At 38.3% G+C, this 24,607-nt stretch overlaps 1 protein-coding gene across 6 annotated transcripts in view; it reads right to left on the reverse strand.

The window, feature by feature from the left end:
- Nucleotides 1-226: 226 nt before the first annotated feature.
- ZNF106 (zinc finger protein 106) overlaps nt 227-24,607 on the reverse strand; it is a 62,703-nt gene continuing 38,322 nt past the window's right edge. For all 6 annotated transcript variants that reach the window (XM_060096684.1, XM_060096685.1, XM_060096679.1 and 3 more), the window contains 14 exons: nt 24,523-24,583; nt 23,664-24,002; nt 20,908-21,688; nt 20,496-20,551; nt 19,483-19,628; nt 17,889-18,023; nt 12,596-12,712; nt 10,080-10,271; nt 9,202-9,264; nt 8,035-8,154; nt 7,447-7,518; nt 6,550-6,621; nt 4,788-4,934; nt 227-4,348 (listed from right to left, as the gene is read on the reverse strand). In XM_060096684.1, coding sequence (XP_059952667.1) covers nt 4,292-4,348; nt 4,788-4,934; nt 6,550-6,621; nt 7,447-7,518; nt 8,035-8,154; nt 9,202-9,264; nt 10,080-10,271; nt 12,596-12,712; nt 17,889-18,023; nt 19,483-19,628; nt 20,496-20,551; nt 20,908-21,688; nt 23,664-24,002; nt 24,523-24,583 — 2,358 coding nt within the window. In that variant the 3' untranslated portion in view covers nt 227-4,291. The remainder of the gene's footprint in view (nt 4,349-4,787; nt 4,935-6,549; nt 6,622-7,446; nt 7,519-8,034; nt 8,155-9,201; nt 9,265-10,079; nt 10,272-12,595; nt 12,713-17,888; nt 18,024-19,482; nt 19,629-20,495; nt 20,552-20,907; nt 21,689-23,663; nt 24,003-24,522; nt 24,584-24,607) is intronic.

The raw sequence follows: 24,607 nt of genomic DNA on the forward strand, positions 1-24,607 counted from the left end.
TGGAGCAGAGATAAAGTTTTTAATCCTAGTTCCTCCACTAATATTGACCTACTGTATGACCTTGAATAAATCCTTATATGTAGCTGTCTGCCGAGCTTATCTGGACCATGATCTGTGGCATATCTACAACCATCTTTCATTTTCTACCCAATTTCCTTCTTGTTCTCTATACCAGGGTGGAAAAGAAGGGTTTGGCTATGAATATGCAGATAAGGTAACAAAAATAAACAATTAGTAAAAGTACTTTATTTTCCCCTTATATTTGCTTTATATCTTGCTTTACAAAGTTAGGAAGTTCACAGCTTTATACCAAAATGTAAGAAGGCTAAGCTATTTGCTTATAAACATTTTTGCAGTCAAGTGTCATCTGATTTCATTCTTCTAACCCATATTGAATTAAAAAAAAAATCAGACACCAAGGGTGCTGGCACAGCTCTAGGGCATATATTTCTCTTGAGTAGGAGAAAGATCTTCAACAGCCTTTCCTCCTTGACTCCCTCCTCCCCCAATTCAGTTGGGCTACTACCTTGAATTTAGAGGAAATCTGGGAAACGTCAGTCACCATGTGACCCAGCAAGGCCACATACTTGGGGGTTGGAGGTGAGGTTAGAGGTTATTGTCTGGTAAGCAGTAGGTTTGGTTTAATCAGGATTTCACATCCACTTGTACATGGAACTCAGTATAACCCAAATCATCTCTACCACAACTTCTAATTCTAACCATTAGACAGCTTCTCTGAAATCCTGAGGAATCTGATGACTTGGGGCAGGGATAAAATCACTGTTTTAACAATGTGGCAGGCATGGCCTTCTGAACAGTTTTAGGAGTTCTCCTTTAGGTAACAGGAACAAAATTTATAAGACAGCGTATATAAATTGCAAACCAGAGGGTACATGCTGTTTAAATCCCACTTCACATTATACTTTCATTTCCCCTCCAATGAATTCTCTTCCATAAAATATACCATACCATTCCTCTAAGTTTTGTACACCTACTCCCACCAAATCATCCACATACCTAGTCACTAAAGTTGTGCACTGTATAATCTACCAAAAAGAAAAAAACAAAAAACCCTTTGTTAGGCAAATAATCACTTAAATGGCAGTGAGGTTGCCTATAAATTATAGATAGGTCAGGAGCTAAACACTCAACTGCTAACTCTTCTGAGGCAGAAAAAGAATTCTCCACAAAAGCAGGAGTGTAATAGCAATGACGTTCTCTCAAATTCAAGTAACATCAGGTCAAGATAACTTTGTATTGTGTTTAACTGCTTTCTACTGAGTAGAGCAGTATACCAAAATTTTGAACCTGATTAAAAACTTCAGGATAAAACTTGAAGTGACTGATATTTCATCAGAATAAACTGCCATTAAAACCCTAGCATATGCACACAAAAGGATTTATGCTATGGTTTTCTTGTCTTCTAGCTGTTAGAAGTAAACACAAGTAATTAAAAACAACATTCTAAAAATGGCCTCCAGTTCCTTATAAGAAATGAGTTGTGTTTTGTCAGGTCGTGTAACAATTTCCTTCCTCAACTAAGTACTAAATATCAGAGCCAACACAAATCCCTGAGCCATTGCTCTACTCTGAGGGGGAACAGAAGGCCAGAATCAGCCAAGACATTGTAGAAGACTTAAAACAACACTTTTGCATAACTTTCAAGACACTTAGAAGTAATAACATACAACCATAAGCAGCCAAGATGCTTATGGTGCCTTTATTTCTAAACAGATGGCTACAACAGTGCATTTAGGGCAATACACTAACCTGGTGTTAAACGAATTTTACGCATTCTTGAAACAAAAACATTATTGCCACGGCTTCAAAGAAAATTCTTGTGAAATGAGAAAAAGTATTACAAGTATAGGTGCCCACACACATACACATGTACAAGGAACATCCACAACTGCACACATAAAGGCAGACAGACTGTGCACGATTCTATGAAAGTTAAGCTCAAATCAGTTTTTACTGATTCTATCAGTCTGTTCATACCTACAACAGTTCCCCATGACTGCCCAACACCCCATATACCCCCTTCTAGCTGTACAGAGGCTCCACCACTCTCATCTTTTCAGACATGTCCTCAGGCAGGACAGAAGGGCACCTACGCAACAGAGTATGCAAGACTTCCTCAGCACACTGCCCAGCCAACATGGAAATGTGGGTTCACTACAGCCCAAAGGAAAATGCCAGGTTTAGCAATAAATCCAAACGTACTTTCCTGGGAATCACCATTCCCAAACCCATAGAACAGCTTAGCTTCTCTGGTCACCTGTACAGGAAATGGGGTGACAGATGGGAATGCTTGCTCTCAGACAGAAACAGCACACATAAACTTTATGCAACAGCATCTTCTCTGTTCTCTCTCAAGTATCATGCACATCTCAATAGTGTGGTCAACACAAGAGTTCTGCCATTCATAAGGACAGAAGTAAATAGCTTGTGGAGCCATTCATTATCTAGATGTAGCTCCTAGATTAGTTCTTAATGTTTTTTTTTGGATCCAGTGAGAACCACTGGAGGCTTCCCTGGGAAAAAAAAAACACCTACTTAGTCTTACACGCAATTCCAGGGGGTTTGGATACCCTCTTGAAACCTATCCATGAACCCCTGAGGAAGTCCCCCTGCCCCAGAGCCTGAGTGAAGACATGTGAGTAGAAGTGTGTGTGCTAAGATGGGTGGAGATAAACCTGGATGCTCTGCAGTCCTAGGAAAGAACAGACATCACATCTGAAGCTTGGTATGTGGTGCTGGGCTCTTCTCCCTTTTCCCCTCTCTCTCTGTAGAATCTTTCAGTTTTGAGAATCTAGAAACAAAAGGCTGGAAAGCAACACCTCCATGGCTTCTCTTAAGAGTCCAGAGAAAATCCAAAAACAAAGCAGTCTCATGAAGGCTTTGTTCATTTGGCTGCTCTCAATGGACAGGTAGGGTCTTTCCCTTCATCCTATTCCACCCTTCCCAGCTAGTGGGGAGGTGAAGGCAAGACACTGGTCTTTAAGAAGCCTGCCTGAGGCCTTGAAAACTATATTCAGATGCTTTATCCTGACTCCCCCATTTGGGTACTGCGGGTGGGTGGCAAGTACCCTGTGAACCCAGAGGAAGTATATGATGGCTACTGTTGGTCTAAGCACAGCCAGAGAATACAAGAGTGGGGTTTGGCAATTAAGTAAATGAAAAGGTTTCAAACCCACAGCCCGCCTGGAGAGTCAGAAGCTGGAAAGAGAGATAAAGGTTATACCTCCAGTTCGAACAGCCTGCCAATACCTGCAGTGAGTGCCCAGGTCTAACAGTGAGATTTCCAAGTAGACATTAGGTCTATGCACTGCCTTGAACTGAGCACTCTATCAAAATCTGAAGAAGTTCAATAGGAAGTACTGTCTGAAAGGACTTGTCATTATGTGATATGCTGCCTGAGTTCCTAAAATATAATCAGCAGAGCAGTTACTCTAACTGTTAAAAACCTATTGTGTGTCCCCTTAGCATTTAAAGCCAGCTCTGTCTATCTACGAAGAGCATACCGAAACACACTGTACATAATTGTTAAGAAAGGAAACTGGGCTTCCCTGGTGGCGCAGTGGTTGAGAGTCCGCCTGCCGATGCAGGGGACACGGGTTTATGCCCCAGTCTGGGAAGATCCCACATGCTGTGGAGCGGCTAGGCCCGTGAGCCATGGCCGCTGAGCCTGCGAATCCGGAGCCTGTGCTCTGCAACGGGAGAGGCCACAACAGTGAGAGGCCCGCGTACCGCAAAAAAAGAAAAAGAAAGGAAACTATTTGCTTCCAATTTAAATATCCAGCTGTTACAATTAACTGATTGTAATAATTAAGGAGAAATTAAAACTGATCCTAAAAATCTAGCAGTGGACAAATTTGTACTTAAAAGCCTGCCTATAGGTTTAAACCATCATAAGAACAGAAACTAAAAATCACAGACTGAAATCAATAAAATATACATATGATTAGGGTCAAACCAGGTAGCCAATTAAGATCTGTATCTTTAATAAACATCTGGAGAACACCAGTAGCATAAATTACTATATGCCATGCTGTCCCAGAAGAGTATGGTTCCTTAAAAATCTGTTTAAATCTGACAAACCTCCAGCAAGAACTTAGAAGTGTAACCTATCATCCCATAGAGCTGCCCAGACTTATGCTAGTGGTAAGCCTGGCTAGTAACCACTCTCTCCTTCCCTGATTGACTAGGGAAGGGAAGACACTGGCCTGTGTAAGGGGCTGATGTGAAATTAGTTCAACTAAAGACTTCCCAACATGGGAGGCAAGAAACTTCATGAATCAATTTTGCTGTCATCCTCAGCATGTCGTTCAATGTGTCCTGCAGCATCCTAGGAATAAAGGGAAAAGGGCCCGTGAGAGAAAAGATGGTAGTAGGACAAGAGAAAGTCAAAGCCAGGGAGCTTCACAGGTACATTCTGAGATCCATACATGAAAGGCAGTTAGGACCCAGCACTCTAATTTACATGGAACTGCGCACTTAAAGATGAGTTCTTAACAAGAGCACTGTAATAAACCTCTAGGTTCAGTTACTGGACTGGAAACATGTGAAAACATTCTCTTTAGGCTCTTTCTCAGAAACTACCTATTCTTCATTTGAAACCTCATTAAGCTATACACCAAATCCCTGGATAGTAATAAAAAGAAAAATCCCTACACTCTCCCTGTTTACTGCAATTCTGAACATTCTAATAAGGCAAAAAAGGTTTACTGAACCCTGCTCTGAGCAGTCAAATGACCCCAGGTTGACCTCAAATCCCACTGATGTACCTGTTTGGATCCTTTCCTAGCAGTAAAAAAAGCATCACAGTTCTTCCAGCGACATTTCAGAGTTTGAAAGTTCGGATTTGTATGGTCAGTCAGCAAATGTTGTTTTAAATGATCTATAACGCCAAATATCAGAGAGCAACCATGCCACTGGAGAGAAACAGAATGAAAGGGTAAGTTATAAAGAGCATAGGAAACATACAATGAGAATATTCTTCACTTGCATCCTGTAAGTAAGCCCCTATGCTTTAATTTATTCTTGGCTAGGAAATTCAACAAAGCCAGAGGCAACCAAATTAATCATCAATTTAATGAGAAACTTGAAAAGACTGGGAAGTCTTTTGACAGTGCAATATTTTGAGAAGGCAAAGCACTAAGGCAGTCATTACATCATTAGATAAGGAAGCTGTTAGCAAATACTGACAGACAAGTTACATAAAATTCAATTTAAACCATACTTATGCTTTATCTTGCCACCATAAAATGAGTTTCTTAGTCCATTTATTTAAGAAAGGCAAAGAGCTTTCCTGCAATACTTAAAGGGTTATTTTTAACAATTCTAAGAACTGTTGACTTGTAAACTTGAAAATACAAATGTCTGATAAAGAAAACTACATTTGTGGAAACACTTGTTGTAGAAAACTGCCAAGGAAGCCTGACTTTATTAACAATTTTTGCTACTTGAATCAAGTCTTGTGATCACCTACTTTTTTTTTTTTTTACTGTATTATAAATGTGGCTATGTTTCAATTGTTAGTCAGAAAGCATAAAGACTCTTCGTCTTGGCTTTTTTTCCCTACAGGCTTGAAAGAAATCCTATGATTCTCATTCTAACATGTTCATTTCTAAAAAGTAATGCAAATTTGAGTTTTTCCTCTGTAAGCACTATTCCATCCCCCTGGCTTTAAAACCAGAAGGTATTTTCCTCGTTTCTCTAAATAAGTTAAGTCTATTTGTATATTCTGGAGCCTGTTGTCCTAGATTTTGCTTGTCTTCACTGAGAAGACTAAAAATCAAAGATAGTGATGTGTAAAAAGCTGGAAAGTAATTAGGCAAGAGACAAACCCAAAATCAAATTTTAAAATGGAGAGCATCCAGTTCATTTCATCAATGCTGAAAAAGGAGGTCAGGGTTTAGGGAAAAAAAATTTCAGTGCCATCAACTTTTCTCTGGTCACAACTAACTATTAGAACTGATGAAACAAATTAAGGCTTATAAGAAACAGTGTGAAAGTTTTGAGGGTTAATCACGAGCTCCCACCCCAAAATAGAAACCACTTAATTTAGCCTAGGAAACTGAGGTTTAAAACTTCAAAAATGCAAATTTTTATCTGCCTATTCCTCAAAAACCAATGAGGAACAAACCAAACTATTAATACATGTAATGCCTGAGGAATGAGTAAAGTATTGTGGGCAGGTCATGAAAATAAGCACTTATATTTTTCTTTCACACACTTCTGTACTGCTGATGTTTTTGTAGGCATGTATAAATAGAGTAATAAAACAAAATAAAAAACACAAAAGAGATAAACTCTGAGTGGATACTTAAATATGCTTTATATCTAATCCTAAGATTAGACTTTTCATTACAGAAGTATGGAAGCATTTTATGTAGTTTTTAAAAAATAAGCTTATTTGTCCTATAGTGGAAGGCAAAAGCAGACGCTCAATATAAAAATGCTAAACCGATGATAATGAAGATCTATAAATTGGCCTGGGGTTGTGCAACATCTAAGTCTGGTGACAAGAACAGTTTCACTCCTTACCCAGCAGCGGTAATTCTGCATCAGATTCAGCCTCACGGCCTGAATACTGCCATCATAACAGCCAGTATAAATCTAGAGAAAAAGGTTTATCACATCAGACCAAAACAACACACAATAAAACGACTACAATCATCCTCAAAATAAGAGTCAAAAGTTACTGGTAGCAGCTACAACAACAAGAAAACATAAACCTAAACCCAAACCAGCCCCAGAGTACCATAATGGGAAAGTATTGTGCAGATCTTCTAGTCTGGACACTTTGAAGCTGTGCTCCTTAGAGAGCCACTCTTGGGATTGTGGCTGAGAGCAGAAGTGGCAGGGATCAGAGGCACCACTTCTACTTTAACTGGTGTAGCTCTGGCTTCTACTGGGCATTGCATATTAGGCATCTGTATTTCATTGGAACAAAAGGTTCTACTGCTTAAAGTCTGAAAAACATCCATTCTGGTTCAACCTCAAAATTTAAAAATAAAATAAATCAAGGATTAGCAGGGTTACATGAGTTAGCTTCTACTTTTAGGTCTGCTATAACTATGCCACACTGGCCAAATCTCCTGACTCTATTCCAATGTACTGTCCAGATCATAATGTCTCTGAAAAAAGCACCACTCAATTTTATTTTTTTTTGGGAAACATCTTAAATTTACCTTCTATTTAATGGTGGTATTATATTTTTTATTGTAATTATTTTAGCTCTTAATAAAAAAAGGAATATTCAACAGCATTACTGGGTTTTCAATATTATAATACCAAGAGATAGAAAGACATTCAGTAATGAGGCGTATCAAAAACAGATGTCCTTTTTGGAAGTGACAAGTAGTAACATTATTAATAGTTTGTACAGTTTTTAGTAAACACATTCAAAGACAAATATGTGGCACGGCAAATTATACTCACCATACTTTTGTGGATGGTCATACACATAATCATGTCTTTGTGTCCTCCATAAACTTGCAATCGATCATGCGACTTGGGTGGAGGGGAAAAAAAAAAAAGAGAGAGAATTAAGGTTATTTATACCTTGTGTTTAACAGGCATAGTCCCTGAAGGCCTTTGAAAGGTTTAAAACTACACCTGAGGTACCAAGCTGAAGTACCAGTAGCATGTTAACAGAAACATAATCTAACAGCTCCTTCTCCTCAAGGGAAGAGCTGGTAACTAGAAAAAATAAAACCAATTTCTGTGTAGTGTCAAAGTCTCAAACCTGAAATTGCACACAAAGAGAATCAGACAGGTGTTACAGACTACAGCTGCTCTCCAGAAACCATTTAATTTTTAACACGTGTGAGCCTGACCAGGTATCTCAGAGTAGTGTTTCTGAAAGCGTCCTCCAAGGACCAGCTACTTCATAATTGTCTATAGCACTTGTGAAGAACGCGGATTCCTGAGTTCCACCCCAGCCTTTCCATACAGAAAAATCAACACCAAATCCAAACAGACAGTTTCCCCAAGTCATTCAAGCAAAATACTGGGTCTAAATTCTACCTGTAATTCATAGACACGAACAAATTTATCCAGGCAAGCAGTCACCATCACTTTTCCTAGGATATTCACCACAGTCACTGCATGATTGTGACCTTTATAGATCCGTACAAGCTCACCAGTCTGCATCAGAAGAGAGATAAGAGTCACTAGACTGACCTTCAAGATTCCTTCCGACTTTTGAGATTTATAATTCTGTAATTCTATAAGACATAATTCTGAGACTACTTGTACACACGTAGCTGTACTAATTTTAACAGATGAAATACTCCCACAAGCATTTGTTACTTATACAAAATGTATGCACTGTATCTTTTTTTAAATAAATATATATATTTATTTATTTTTGGCCGAGTTGGGTTTTTGTTGGTGCGTGCAGGCTTTCCCTAGTTGTGGCGAGCGGGGGCTACACTTCATTGAGGTGCGCAGGCTTCTCATTGCTGTGGCTTCTCTTGTTGAGGAGCACTGGCTCTAGGTGCGTGGGCTTCAGTAGTTGTGGCTCACGGGCTCTAGAGCACAGGCTCAGTAGCTGTGGCACACGGGCTTAGTTGCTCCACGACATGTGGGATCTTCCCGGGCCAGGGCTTGAACCCATGTCCCCTGCACTGGCAGGGGGATTCTTAACCATTGCGCCACCAGGGAAGCCCTGCACTATATCTTGGAGGAGAACCCCAAGTCACAGAAAGAGAAGGGCCACAGCTCTGTGTGTATATATTTTATAGCTTTTGAAGTATATTCACTTTTATCATTTCACTGGATCTGGACAACAAGTCCCTGAGGCTGGATAACCCCCAGGTTTACAGACTAAGAACTGAGCTTCAAAAGCAGCCTCTGTGACCTGAGCAGAGTCTCTTGGCTGTTTTTACTTGTGCTATTTTAAACTATGTATCATATCTACTTTCTTAGAGCCTCAGATGCTCAATTTATTTCATGTTTAAATGAGGCATTCAAACTAAACCTTACATAAATTTTGAGTCTATTCCCCACTAAGAATTTTGATGAGGTCAGAATTTCTACAGTACTTAATATTATCCAAGAGCTTATGTGCAGGGATTATTATTAAGTCTTTCAATAGAAAAAGGGCTTAATTTAAATTGCAAGAGGTCTGAGGAATCCTTCAAGCTTTAATCATCATTCTACTAAAGATTTCTTTACACCAACATGGCTTACGTGAATGTTGTGGGCATGGACTGACTGATCACTGGAGCCACTGAACACAAGGTCATTCACCACCTTAAAGAAAAAAAATTCAGTTAATGAGATTCGATATAACGTTCTGAGTTTCCTTTAACTTGTAATACGCATTAGCAAATTCTACTTCCCACCCTATTTTGAGATGAGCATGAACGAGGTATGAAATAAGTTTCTCAGACAAATTTTCTGAACTGACACTTACGTGCTGCCACCAAGTACTCTGATGAATTGACAATGTACTACTGGGTTTCTTGCTTCCTCAGCATGATTACCAAGCAGGCTAGAAGGGCATTCGAGTATATCTACATTCTACAATAAGATACAATTTTATTTGTCTCTTGGTTAATATATTAAAAAACAGTATGTCCTGTGGTAATCCAGGCCTAAAGAAAAGGATCGTAGGGACTTCCCTGGTGGCGCAGTGGTTAAAAATCCGCCTGCCAATGCAGGGGACACGGGTTCGAGCCCTGGTCCGGGAAGATCCCACATGCCGCGGAACAACTAAGCCTGTGCGCCACAACTACTGAGCCTGCGTTCTAGAGCCCACGTGCCGCAACTACTGAAGCCCGCACACCTAGAGCCCGTACTCCGCAACAAGGGAAGCCACCGCAATGAGAAGCCCGCGCACCGCAAGGAAGAGTTAGCTCGCGCTCACTGCAACTAGAGAAAGCCCGTGCGCAGCAACGAAGACCCAACAGAGCCATAAATTAATGAATTAATTTTTTTTAAAAAAAGAAAATAAAAAAGGATAGTAATCTGTATTCTAAATAAGGCATTAGACAACATGGGAAATTTCAGTCAAACCCTTCTATTTGTACCAGACAATGAACTCCTATTTTTTGCACTATACTTGCCTTCATGCAGAGAATGGTTTTGCTGTGACCCTCCAGAGTTCTAAGGAGCAGTCCATTCCGTGCATCGCGCACACTAATGGTACAGTCATAAGACCCCACAACCAGCAGCTTTCGGGCACCTTCCTGAGCTGTGGCAAGACAGCTGACAGCCCGAGGGCCATGGCATTCAAAGATTTCAAGTCGTTTGTTGTTCTGAAAAATACACCACCATTATATGAAGTAAAAGCAACCTAGTTGGAAAAACTCAACTAACCCAAATCACTACCTTGATACAAACCCTAAATTCTAACACCAGTAAGTTCTCGTATCTACTCCCTATCCCTAACTCCCCAACCTCTGCCATTCCTATTCCAACACTCTGTATTCATGACTCCTTCCTTCCCAATTCTAGTGGGGACAGTCTTACATTATAAACTCATTTCTACCTTTGACCCGTACTATCCTGATCATAATTAGAATTTGGTTCTCTTTTATGCCCTCTCTCACTTCCCTTAAGCTAATGATAATGAATGATAAACCTTTTTTTCATATTTGAATACACTTTCCATGCCACAGACCCAAGAACTCTCACTGTTTTTTTGTCATCCAAAATTTATGCACTCTGCCATGGTTGTTTCCAAAATTCTCTTTGAGAACTACCTTCTTAGACAATCAGAGTCTCTCATTCTCCACCTTTCTGTTATTCTGACCTTCTTCTGACTTCTGGTTCTATGTCTATCTCTCATGACATCATTAAGTTAAACTACAGAAGCCTTTGTATCGGTCAGAGTGGCATGGTCACATCCTGAATTCCCAAACATTCCTTTACCTTAGATTTTAGACTTGCTTCCGTCATTCCCAAACCAAACTTGTTCATAAAGTTTCCTACTTCCCCAAAACTCTAAAAAGGTAGTTTAAGGTGCGTGCATGAGATAAAACTCCCAGAAACTAGGCAAGAGCAGCAGCTGGGAGTCTACAGAGCTGAGCATCAATCTCAAGTCATCTTGAGATGCTGGGGAGATAGATCAATGGAGTTCAGGGCCCAATGGTGGGAAGGCCCAGGTAAACAGCCCATGCTTTCTGTTGAGCCCCAGAAAGCACTGTGTTCCAGGAATATGGGCAAAACAGAAAAGGTCCAGCCCTAACAAGGCTTAAAAATTCGTATCTCTGCAGAAATTCTCAAATCTCTGTCTCAAGGTCCATCTTTGCTGGGGCTTTTCAACCATTTAAAGACCATTTCAAAAAAGTAAAAATAAAGACCATTCCCATTTGAATTTGTCATCATCTTGCCCCAAAACTTCTACCTACCTCTGATTGCATTAATCTCACAAAATAGAAGAGAACTGGGTAATTATCAAGTTTTATCCTTTAAAATATTTTAAATCTATTCTGTCTTCATTTCTATTGCTCTAACCAAATCTAATCTAGGTTGTTAGCACTTTGCATTTAGAATGCAAAAACCTTTACTAATTACCCTTCTGTGATCTATTCATATCTAGTGAACCAAATAATCTGACACTTGATTATATATGTGCTAGTTTCTTCTAACTTGATTTTAAGCTTCTTAAAGGCAGAAACCATGACATATTTTACTGCATTCTTTGTAAGTAGTTCCAGCTAGCTGGTAGAAGGAGAGACAGTAGGTACTAACTAAACATATGATACTATAACAAGGCATAACACAGTAACATTCTAACACACTGTTAAAAGATGACCAGATGGCCTCGGGATAGAATGCTACAACTAACTAGTAACCAAACCTATCACTTCTACCTCCAGTTACATCTTTTATCCATTTTCTCTTCACCTGAGTCTAATCTTTCATGTCAGCTGCCATAACAAAGCCTCCTAAATGGTCTCCAAGCTTCTACTAGTACCAGTATTTTCCATCCTGTTCAACTCCAGAGTGACATTTTCTAAGATACAAATTAGATCATGTCTCTCTTACTTTAAAGCTTACAAGTCCAACTACATTAACAAAGCACACAGGGCCATTAAGAACTGGTCTGTATTCATTTCCTAAGCCTTATCCTGAGACCTAGCATGTAATAGTGCTCCATAAAGGTTTGCTCAACAAATGGATTTATATTTGGGTCAGGAAAGAATGAGGTCCACAGGCATGAAGGCAAACCTTGACTTAGTTCAAGTCAAGAACAAGCTACCCTCATGAAACCCTAAATCAGTTCCAAACTGCATCAATGTCATACTCAAAGGAATTTAAGCTCATTTCATGGTGTCATTCTTAAAATGAGACAGACTAGTTTAACCTATGACTCATTATTTGGCCCCAAATCATCAGGCCTGGTTTAATTTAGTAGAGTTACACTTTGGTCCTGGCACACTTGGGCCTGAGCAGACAGAATGCAGCATCTTGTTTCACTTATAACAGAAGATAAATTTTTGAGTAGCAGCTAATTCTGTTGCTTTCTCAAACACACACAAAAACAGGAAAACATCTGCCTTCAACTTCTTCCCACACACACTCACACCATTTTCAAGTGGCATGGGAATTTAGCCTTCTCTCCCCAACCACTAACCTTTATGTTGAAGGTGACCACAGTGCCGTTTGCCAGTCCTGCATAGAGAATTCGCCACCTACTGTGGAGGCAGAGAACCCGGTCTTCCAGCTGTAACTGCTCCACACACTCTCGAGTCTGATAAAAGCACACAACACCTGATCAGCAGAGATTAAAGGCAAATAAGATGTGAAAACAATCCTCCTGAGAACAGAGTGTGAAATGATTTTTTATGAGGAAGAAAATGTAGCGTCCTCTATTTTGTCGAAGACTATATTAGATTGTTTTCTGCTTTGAAATATGTAGCCAAAGACCCTCAAGCTGTAGGTAATATAGTAAACAAATGTAACTTCTGTTACCTATGTTTCTAATTTGGAATGTAGAAATTCTTCAAAGGGCACTATGGATTGGGTTCTAGCCTCTTAAATTAAGTAGCCAAAGATAAAGTTAAAGCTGCACTTGACATTTAAAAAGGAAAATAAAGATTATAGTTGTATATCTGATAATTGCATTAATCAAATATGCACTTTCCTGCAATTGATTCTCTATTTTAATAGCTCCCAAGTGCCTCCTTCAAACCAGTATCAGGTTAGCTGGTCTACAATTACCCAAGAAGCTTTGAAAACATATAGAACCTCAAGCTTCACCCCAGTCCCTGAGATTCTAATTCAGGCCCTGGAATATGTGTTTTTAAAAATTTCCTTCGTAATTCTGATACATATCCAGGTTATACAAACACAGTTTGAGCTGACCTTCAAAAAACCATTTCCATGAATTTCCAGAACTGGGTTATACTGATAAAATCTAATTACCTAAAACCTAGAACAGGGCCAGTTACATAGTAAGTGCTCAAGATTGAATGCAGTTGAATGATACTAAGTGACTAAAGGCCCAAGTTTAGCTTTTCAAAGAGGTCTGGATACAGACATTAAAATCAAGACGGTTATAAGTAGGACCTACTTGTCCCATCCTACTTATAGGATGGGACAACCTATGGGTTGGATGATAAAAGCTGAAGACTATCAAAGCCTTTGATCTCTTCCAACCTTCTTTCATACCTGAAAGAGTCAGTCTTTTAAATTACTTTCCCCGCATAAAATTACAAATATAAATGCTGCATATGCAATTGTAAAATAAAGGAAAAGACAGTGAATATGCTCAAATGGTAAAATATATGTTGCCTCTGGCTAACCCATCCATGTGAGATCATTTTGTAATTTTACAGGGGAAACGGAATACGTTGCCGTAATAAAAAAGAACTACTGGTGCATGAAACAATAAAGATGAATTTCAGACATTATAGCGAGCTAAAGCTAATGTGAAAGAATACATCCAGTATGGTTTATTTATATGAAGTTCAAGCACAGACAAATATAATCTATAATGATAGAAATCAGAACAATGGTTTTCTTTGGCTGGGGGTGGTGAGTGGAAGGTGTATGAGGGAAGCCTTATGGGGATGAAAATGATCTGTGTTTCGATCTTGGTGGTGGTTAAACAAATGTGTATCTATGTAAAAATTCATCAAGCTGTATACTTAAAATTTATGTACTTTACTATATAAAGTTACACCTCAAGTTCAAAAACTAAGAATTTTTTTCACTAATGTACAGTCCCACTATGCCAAATACTACTGCGGGTTAGAACCCTTAAAAACATTGAAAAATCTTTAAAAAGTTTTTGCTAATTTTATAAGTCAAAATGGTACCGAACTTCTGTTTTAACTTGCATTTATTGACAAGACTATTATTTTCAAATACTTGTATATCCTCTTTTTAAAGAATTTCTGTCTTTCAATTTAAGTGTAGGGATTTTACTATTTCTCTTCTCAAAGGTGTAAGCTCCTTACAACATATGATATTAACCCTATGTTTATCCTGTCCTGTTACAACTATTTTTCCCTCTGTTTACCTAAGACAAATTCTTGCCAAAATCTGTTTACAATTTTCAACACTTAAGTATTATTTCCATATAATAAAATTCACCATGTTAGATATACGTTTCATTAAGTTTAGTAAAGTATGCAGTTATGCAACCATTACCACAATCAACTTTCAGAACGTTTCCAGCACTCTAAAATGTTACCTCGTACCCTCTTTCAGTCAGTCCCCACTGCCATCCCAGGCAACTCTGATAGTTTTGCCTTTTCTAGAATTCCATATTAAGAGAACATTCAGTATGTAGTCTTTTACATATGACTTCTTTCCCCTAGCATGATGTTTTTGAGATCCATCCATGTTGCTACATGTATGAATAGTTTATTCCTTTTTGTTGCTAGTATTATTCCACTTTTTATATACCACATTTATCAGTTGATGTATGTATTGATTAATAACGCTGTTATGAGGTTCCTTCTTACATTCTGGATATTTGAAATTTGTGGCTTCTCTTTGTTTTGATCAATTTAGCTAAAAGTTTTTTTTTAATTTATCTTTTCAAAAAACTAGCTTCTGGTCTCACTGATTTTTCCCCATTGTGTGTCAGTTTTATAAATTGGTGGTTTCCATTCTGCTCTTTATTATTTCCTTTATATATCTATTTTGGGTTTAACTTTTTCTTCTTTTTCTATTTTCTTACAAACTCAGATAATTGATTTTAAACTTTCTTTTTTTTCTAATATAAGAATTTAGAACTAGAAATTTCCCCCTCAGCAATGCGTTAGCTATCCTACAAATGTTAAGCTGGATGCTCATTTTCATTTCAAGATATTTTCTAATTTCCTTTGTGACTTCTTCTTTGAATCATGGGTAACTTAGAAGTATGCTATTTCATTACCCCTTACTTGCGGACTTCCAGAAAGAAAGATTTCTTTCTCTCTCTTTTTTTTTTTTTGGTGGATTTCTTTCTGTTATTGATTTCTAATTCCACTGTGGTTGGAGAACATACTCTAAATGATTTCAATCCTTTTAATTAAGATTCTCAATAAGACTAAGACTTATTTGATGATCCAGCAATGGTCTATACTGGTGAATGCTCCATATGCACTTGGAAAGAATGTGTATGCTGCTGTTTCGGGTGGCAGAGTCTATAAATGTTAATTTTTTTAAACTATAAATATTAATTAGATCTTGTTTGTTAATGGTATTGTCCAGTTCTTCTACATCCTTGATGATTTTCTGTCCAGTACTCTATCAAGTATTGAGAGAGGTGTTGAAGTCTTCAACTATAATTGTGGATTTGTCTATTTCTCCTCTGTAGCTCTACCAGTATTACTTTACATATTTTGGTGCTCTGTTATTACGTACATATATTTCTAATTGTTCTATCTTCCTGCTATATTGACATTTTTATTTATTTATTTATTTATTTTTGCGGTATGCGGGCCTCTCACTGTTGTGGCCTCCCCCGTTGCGGAGCACAGGCTCCGGACGCGCAGGCTCCGGACGCACAGGCTCAGCGGCCATGGCTCACGGGCCCAGCCGCTCCGCGGCATATGGGATCCTCCCAGACCGGGGCACGAACCCGTATCCCCTGCATCGGCAGGCGGACTCTCAACCACTTGCGCCACCAGGGAGGCCCTATATTGACATTTTTATCATTATGGAATGCCACCCTTGTCTCAGTAGTATTCCTTGTCTTAAAGTCTATTTGCCTGATAGTAACATAATCACTTTAGCTCTTTTTGTTATTATTTGCATAGTACATTTTTTCCCATTCTTTTAATTCAATCTGTGTCTGAATTTAAAAGGTGTATCTTGTAGATAGCAGATTTTGATGTTTGTTCTTTAGCTAGTCAATCTCCGCCTTTTGATTTTAGTGTTAATTCACATTAAATATAATTATTAAATATGGCTAGATTTAGACTCCAATTTGCTTTCTATTTGTCTCATTTTTATTTCTGTTCCCCATTTCTGACTTGTTTTGCATTAAACAAGTGTTTTTTAGTATGCCATTTTAATTCCTCTATTAAATTTTTTAGCTGTCTTTCTTTGTTTTATTCTTTTAGTGGTTGCTCTAGGGCAGCTGTTGTCAGTGTGTGGGCCCTACACCAGTAGCATCAGTATCACATGTTAGAAATGTAAATTCTTGGGCCCTATCCCAAGCCTACTGAATCAGAAGCTCTGGGAGTGGGGTCCAGTAATATGTGTTTTAACAAGCTCTCCAGGTCTATCTGATGCACACTGAAGCTGTGAGCCAGCCTTCTGGAGACTACCTCTTTAAATTGTAACAATCTAGTTCAAAGTAAAACTGATTTATCCCCAATAAAATATAAGAACCTTGCACCAGCACAATTCCATCTTCCCTTTCCTTTGTTCCTGTTACCACACATTCCATCTATATAAGTTAAAAACCTAATCTTTGGAATTATAAATTTTGTCTTAAACAATCAAATCTTTTAAAGAATATATGTGTGTGTGTATGTGTGTGTGTGTATATATATTTATTTATTTATTTATTTATTTATTTATTTTTGGCTGCATTGGGTCTTTGCTGCTGTGCACGGGCCTTCTCTAGTTGCGGTGAGCGGGGGCTACTCTTCTTTGCGGTGCGTGGGCTTCTCACTGTGGTGGCTTCTCTTGTTGCAGAGCATGGGCTCCAGTAGTTGTGGCACGTGGGCTCAGTAGTTGTGGCTCACGGGCTCTAGAGCACAGGCTCAGTAGTTGTGGTGCACAGGCTTAGTTGCTCTGCAGCATGTGGGATCTTCCCAGACCAGGGATCAAACCCGTGTCCCCTGCATTGGCAGGCGGATTCTTTTTTTTTTTTTTTTTTTTTTTTTTTTTTTTTTTTTTTTTTTTTTTGCGGTATGCGGGCCTCTCACTGTTGTGGCCTCCCCCGTTGCGGAGCACAGGCTCCGGACGCGCAGGCTCCGGACGCGCAGGCTCAGCGGCCATGGCTCACGGGCCCAGCCACTCGGCAGGCGGATTCTTAACCACTGTGCCACCAGGGAAGTCCTATAATATATATATTTAATGCAAATGATTTTCTCTCATTTCTTACAAGAATTTAGAAAATTCTTTCTCAGAGGAGATATCTACTTCTGTTTTCAGGTTTAAAAAATTTAAACATTTTGTTTTCTCTCTAGTATTAATTTTGGCATATGATGTGAAAATAAAAATCAAGAGTAATTGTTGAAAAGATCAAAGGAGGTATATTATTAATAGTAGTAAGTGAAGAGATACTGGTGGAGAGAGACAGAAAACATGGTTTAGATCTAAGCCTCATTTGTTCCAAAGGCTATACAGGGTACTGAAGTAAGTTCAGAAGCAAGAAAGTGAACAGAATGAAGCATCTGTCTCAGTGTCTCCACTCTACACAGTAAATACAGTCAAAGTGTTTCTATATTATCATGTTTGATTTTGCTGGACCCACTTACCTTAACATTATAGCAGCGAATGGTGTGATCACTGGAACCAGTGTAAAGGGCAGCATTCTTTCCAGAGGTCTGAGTAACCAGGAGGCAGTTCACTTTGGAGGTATGGCCCTCAAAGACACCAATATACTTCCGACTCTAAAGTCAAGCACAGTTCAGATCATTACTTGTGGATATAAATGGATTAGATAATGCATTTCCTCAAAAAAAAAAAAAAAAGATGCTAAAACATACAGTTCATTGTTGTGGCCTCAGAGTCTAGAATAGTACCTGGTATCAAAAGGTGTTCAGTAAATACCTGTTCACTGAATGCCCAGCAAACAGTCACATGTACTGAGGTACCTGCAACTATATGTTAACTGAGCCATAAGTTCGTTTGGGTTTTTCCATAAGATGTTACAGAAAAACCTGAACAAACTTTCTGGCCAACTTAGGGCAATTTGCTATAAGACAGATCAGAATTTTAGTTAATATCTAGGGCAAGGCTCTCCAACATATGGACCAAAAAGCTAGCAAATCCAAACTATAACTAATTACCCAGTTAAGTTCCTGCATTTGATCAGTATGCAGAGAATGTGCCACAATATTCAAAGACATGTCAGGTGCCATCACAGGTATAGTGTTCCAGGTGTGGTTTCATAATGGAACATCCTGTTGTCTCTGTGCACATACTGTTATATATTTAGAATGTACACATATACCTACACTTACCTTTCAGTTCAGAATTAGAACCAATTCCCCAAATCTTACAGTCACACCTCCTGGTACCATTGCTTCCTTCCTTCAGTCATCCCTGTTGCCCTCACATTATTAGGCTAAAGGAACCTATATACCTGTTGCCTACAGCAAACACATTTCTCAGTCCATCATCTATCTAATCTTTTGATTTTCAAGGACTTCATCAATTTCAAATACTTTCACCATATTTGTTCAAACATAGTGTTCCTAAAGTTTCTTGGCTATCATTGTGGATAAACAGAATTAGTTTGACGCATACCAGACTCAAAACTCAAAAGTCCATTCTATGAAAATTGAGAGTAATGAGCATCAGATTATCCTAAGTGTGGGGTAGTGGAAGACCGTTGCTCTTCTTAATAACTGGGATAATTAATCAACTCTCAGGGAAAATGCCTCCTCTTATATTGACTACTTCCCCAGTACTCACTCTATCCCTTCTCTATTATGTAGCAGCTATGTGACAAACCTCAGCATCAACTCCAGGGCTGGGACCTGACTGTCGCGAGCCTATTGTTATAATCCCATTTCCTTTTGCCAAGTGATTGTTCAGAGAGGAAAGCACAGGACACTTTTTTGCTGGTGGGAGGGAAAAGAAACCCCTGTGGCTACTGACATCTATCTGTGAGCAGGAGGAGAACTTGCTTTAGGAAAAGGTGATATCAGAGAAGGCAGAATGGACATAAAGAAAGAAACTAAGTCTCCAGTGACCCCACTGAGCCACTGGATCAACTGTATCTAGTTAGTCTAAAGCCCACTCCATCTCTGGACAGCAAATAAACTCCTAGTCTAAGAGAGAGCTACTTGGAGTTTCTAAAACCTGCAACCAAGCAAAAATATTCAAATTGATGTATCAACTTACCACGAGATTATAAACTCGGACAGTTTTATCTGCTGAACAGGTATACAGTAAATTCCCAAATATCTGAATTGCATTCACTGCAGCTTGGTGCCCCTCAAAGCTCCCTTCTGTGGGCTCATCATCATCTCCTGGCTCTGAAGATATTTCTAGAAAACAAGAATATGTTTCAGAGATGTGTCTGCTTGTGTCTCAAGATACTAAAAAATTTAAACCATTATGAAAAAGTGGTCTCTGGATTCTCCTTAAAGCCTAGTTCCCCCAGCAAAACACCACATTTTCATTAGTGATCTTCATTATGAAGATTTCATAATAAGAAAAGGCAGGGAAGACCTTTCACTTCGGAACAAGATACATATATAGTGAGCTTGGAGTGATACCCGTAAGGCACCAAGTATCTTTCCACATCCAATTTCCTCTGCTGCCAGTTATTTTGTTGAGTAAGGCATTATTTTTTAAGTAGTTCCTTCTCAAAGCAAAACCACCCAGAGCCAACAAAACCTTAATACAATTGTCCCTTGGGGACTGGTTTCAGGACTCCCCCACCCCCCCACACACCAAAATCCACAGATGCTCAAGCCCCTTATATAAAACGGCATAGTATTTGTATATAACCTATACACATCCTCCTGTTTACAGCTGACCCTTGAACAACGTGGTTTGAATTGTGCAGGTCCACTTACACACGAGTTTTTTTTTTTTTTCAATAAATGCATATTACACGATCTGCAGTTAGTTGAAGCCATAGAGACAGAACCGAAGATACAGAAGGCCAACTATACTAATTAGTTGAACACATAAGACAGCCAGGTAAGAGATGGGAGGAAGAAACTGAAATGCCAGGATTTGAGGATTTAGGGATACCATAACTGCTGGTCAAAGCAATCCTCTTGGTAACATGCCCAGTCCCCGTCCTCTATTGTATAAGCATATTTAAGTAGATTTAAACCCTGGCTCTAATATTTACAAGACTTTTTTTCTGTGATTAATTTAAATAAAACTGAACAACCAAATACCTGAAGAGTTCTTTGATCCTTTTATGGAGGAGATCACAGTCTGAGTTTCTGCCACACTACAAAATAATAGCAAAAGTCTTCTTAGCATCTTGTGAACAGGCCAGGCAGTAAAACTTACATTTTCCTGACTCAAAAGATTGTTCTATACAATGGACAAAATAGCAATGATATAAGAGATCGGTTTTTCCATCTGAAATTTCTATATGAAAGGAAATAAAAGTAAATATTTACAACACAAAAGAGAAAGCAGAAAATCTCCATTGCTAAGGTTTGATTCTTCCATACCCATTATCCCTACTGATTTTCTATAAATGTGACTCTTTAAAAAAATTCTGATTCAGAACAAAAAGTTCTATTTTTCAAGAACAGAATGGTGAAAGCTGTTCTGATTGGACCAACATGGTGTCCTTACCTTACAGGGATGCCATCTTTATAACGGGTGCCAATCTCACTGGTAGAGCTAACTTCATCACAACCAGAGCGAGAAGTTTCTAATGAGTTTAGCTCTGTGGAGTTCCGAATATCCTTTTTAGATGGGCTGTCTGGTTTCTCTTCTCCAGTTTCAGAAGAATCAATGGCTACCACTTCTAACTGAGGATTAGGAATTTCTAGGACTTCCAGAGACGAGTCACTATCTGGTTCATCTCTGACACTCTCTTGTTCTGGACCAGTTCTGCTATCTTCCCAGGTGGAGGTTGTCACTTTCCCCCCTTTAGGGGACTTTCCAGTTTTTACTTTCCTTACAGGTTTAGCAGTAAATATATCCTGCTCAGTGTCACTGTTCTCAGGAACATGGGCAGCCCGCAGAGTTTTCTTCTTCCTAAGTTTCTTCTTTTTCTTGTTCCCCCTAGCTTCAGCTGATGTCAGAGTGGACTCTGCCTGTTGTTCTGGATGGTCAGCTGGAGAGTTGGGCTCTTTCTCTAAAGGGGTTTCTGAAGCAAAGGACAATCTTGGAAAAGAACTGGTACAGGCTTCAGACCCGCTGTTGCCTCTGTTTGGCTCTTCACCTTCTTTATTTATGCTAGGAAGACCAGCTGATTGGGAAGAGGGATTGTTCCCTCTGTTTCTGGTATTTCCTTGCTCCATAGAAAACTTCAGTTCTTGGCTAGGCTCATGGAATCTCTCTGTTAGCTCTGATAAGGACAATGCTGCAGTGATAACTGGATAAACTGGACTACTGTCACTGATCTCTCCTGAATTGAGAAGGAAAAAAAGAATTATTCCATCGTTTTGGTGTCTGGTATTTTTGTCATAAACTACAGTTATCACTGATTGAACTTCTACCAAATAATGACATTTCGATATGTTAACAACTTTAACAGTCATGGTTTAGTTATCTCACCCCTCAGCTTCCCATAACCTACACATATTTCTATTACAGTATTTATATACTTTGCCTTGCATTAATCTCACAAATTACATGTATGTCTTATACCGTACAAAAGCTCCTTTTATGGGCAGGGATTGTTTCTATTGATCTTTTTTCTTTCTTGTTTGAAATGTCCACATATTTAACAATGTGTTTTATTCTTAGTAGACGCTTAAATATTTAGCTAAAGTGCTTTCACCTTTATTTCTTAGAAGTTCTCATTATGCATTTTACCTGTATATCATCCAATTTAGCTACATACTAGTGGTTAAAAAGTCAGCTGACTTAAAATGTCTATTTTCTTTGACTTAGTTATTTCATGTCTAGAAATTTAAACTGATGAAATAATCACAGAGATACTCAAAGACATATACAATGTAGCGTTATACAGAATACAAAAAAAGGAAAAAATATAAATATTCAAAGATTATATAAATTATTGTATATTCATATTATGCAACTTCTGAAATATTATACTAGTAAAATAGTGTTTTAGATGAAGTATTTTTATGACACAGGAAAATGATCATGATAATTAAGTGGGAAAAAAATCAAGTTATAACAGACTATGACTTGTCCTTTGTATAAAGTCTCATGTAAACATATAAACATTTATAATTTTAAAAGACTGAAATATATAACAAAATAACAAATCCACATTTTTATAGTTTCCCAATTTTTTACAATGAACATGAATTAGTTTTGCAATCAGAAAAGGAAATAAAATACAAGCTATTTTTGAAAAAAATACTACTAGTTTTTAAAAAATACTAAATAGTATCCATATAAAATAACATAATTCAATATGAAAAATAATATACATTTGATGTAGATATCAATGATTAGTGTTGCAACAGATAGCAAAATGTAGGATAATTCTTCAGACTTTTTGTTTTTGCTCAAAAAAAAATCACACAATATCAGTTTGCTTCTTTCATTTTAATATTTATTTATTTATTTATTTATTTAGGCTGTGTTGGGTCTTAGTTGCAGCAGGTGGGATCTTTAGTTGCAGCTCACAGGCTTCTTAGTTGCAGCATGCGGGCTTCTTAGTTGCGGCATGCGGACTTCTTAGTTGCAGCATGCAGACTTCTTAGTTGTGGCATGCATGGGGGATCTAGTTCCCCAACCAGGAATCGAACCCGGGTCCCTTACATTGGGAGCATGTAGTCTTACCCACTGGACCACCAGGGAGGTCCCTGTTTGCTTCTTACTTAATTTTCAATGTAGCACCACTGTGGTTATGCAAACTTCAGATGAGATTTTAAATAGCTTGGAAGTTATTCTCAAATGGTAACTAGGTAAGAATTATTTTATGAAGAGAGTAAAAACCCTGGCTATTTCTCAAAACCACCCAAGTTTCTATTAGATGATTCCAAACCCCAGAGCCCTCTCTGCCTTTCATCATGGCCACCTGCTCCTCAGGTCTATATTAACCCTAGTTTGTACTTGAAATGATAAAGATAGTTAAGTAATGAGAAATTCAGAGGATATATCTTATCTAGAAAATTGACTGAACAACTTCAATGCCATTTATCTCACAAAAACCAAATAATTCTGCACCAATCTTAATAAATTAAACCTGTTAAGTGCTAATCCAAAGTCACTTCAGTAATCTTACATTAGAGAAAATTAGAAAAAGGTTACCAATATTTAAATAATCTTCCTAAATAAGAAAACTTCAAGAAAAACTGTAATAACTTCAGTTTTAATGGGCAAGTATGATGTTACATCATTGATATAAAATTGCCACAGGCCCACTACAGGGTTGCCCTTAACCCAGAGAAAAGTTTACATACTATTAGCTTGCAGTAATTCCTTGGACACATTGCAAGCAGAGCCTTGTGACACAGCATTCACATTCTCATCTTGTTCAGGAGACATGGGTTCTTGTTTAATCTGAACTGATGAGTCTGGAGCGGGAACACTGCCATGGGTTTGGAAAGTAGATGTGATTCCTTGGAGGGGGGCTCCAGTGGATGATGGAGACACATGGGAAGATGAAGGCTCCAGGAAAACTGGGAAAAAAGGAGTAGGCGGCAGTGTGGCATCAGCAGATGTTTGAGATCTAATGTTCCTTTGTTCTCGTGTAAGGTTACAGGGAACCTGGTCTGGACGCTCAGAAGGTTCATATGTTTCTAGAATGGGAAACATACACAAATGCAAAAATGTTATCTGAAAAGCCACTCATTTCTGAGCCAATTTGTATTTTTAAAGATTACAAGAGAATTTTAAAAACCCTCATAATTCTTTAAAATAGATTACTATATAAGCTATAATATATTACATATAATATATAATATTATATAATATATATTATATATATATAACCACCAAAGATAAAGATAGAACAGGCATTAATATTCCAATTTTTTAGATTTTAAGTGACTTATCCAAAGTCACATCGGTACTAACAGAAGAGCCAAAATTTGAACCCTAGTCTTGGGATTCCTAACCCAGGACTCTTTCTGTAACATTATCTCCACTGCTAAGCATTTTGGGGATATACAGTCTCACAGGCCTTTCTATAGACGGATGAAACCAAGGAGACACGAGAAAAATCATATTAACTTTTTCATATCTACTTTAATTCCCCTCCACAGAAAACCAAAAAGTAACAAGTTACAGAGGGTCCAATCCATCAGATTCTCTGAATACCTTGTAATCCCTGTAGAATCTGTATTCTATGGGTCCTCAGGGCACTCATCTCCATAGTTATCTAAAAATAAAGTATTTTGTTAAC

Source organism: Mesoplodon densirostris, chromosome 4 (genome assembly GCF_025265405.1).
Source record: "Mesoplodon densirostris isolate mMesDen1 chromosome 4, mMesDen1 primary haplotype, whole genome shotgun sequence".
NCBI lineage: Eukaryota > Metazoa > Chordata > Mammalia > Artiodactyla > Ziphiidae > Mesoplodon > Mesoplodon densirostris.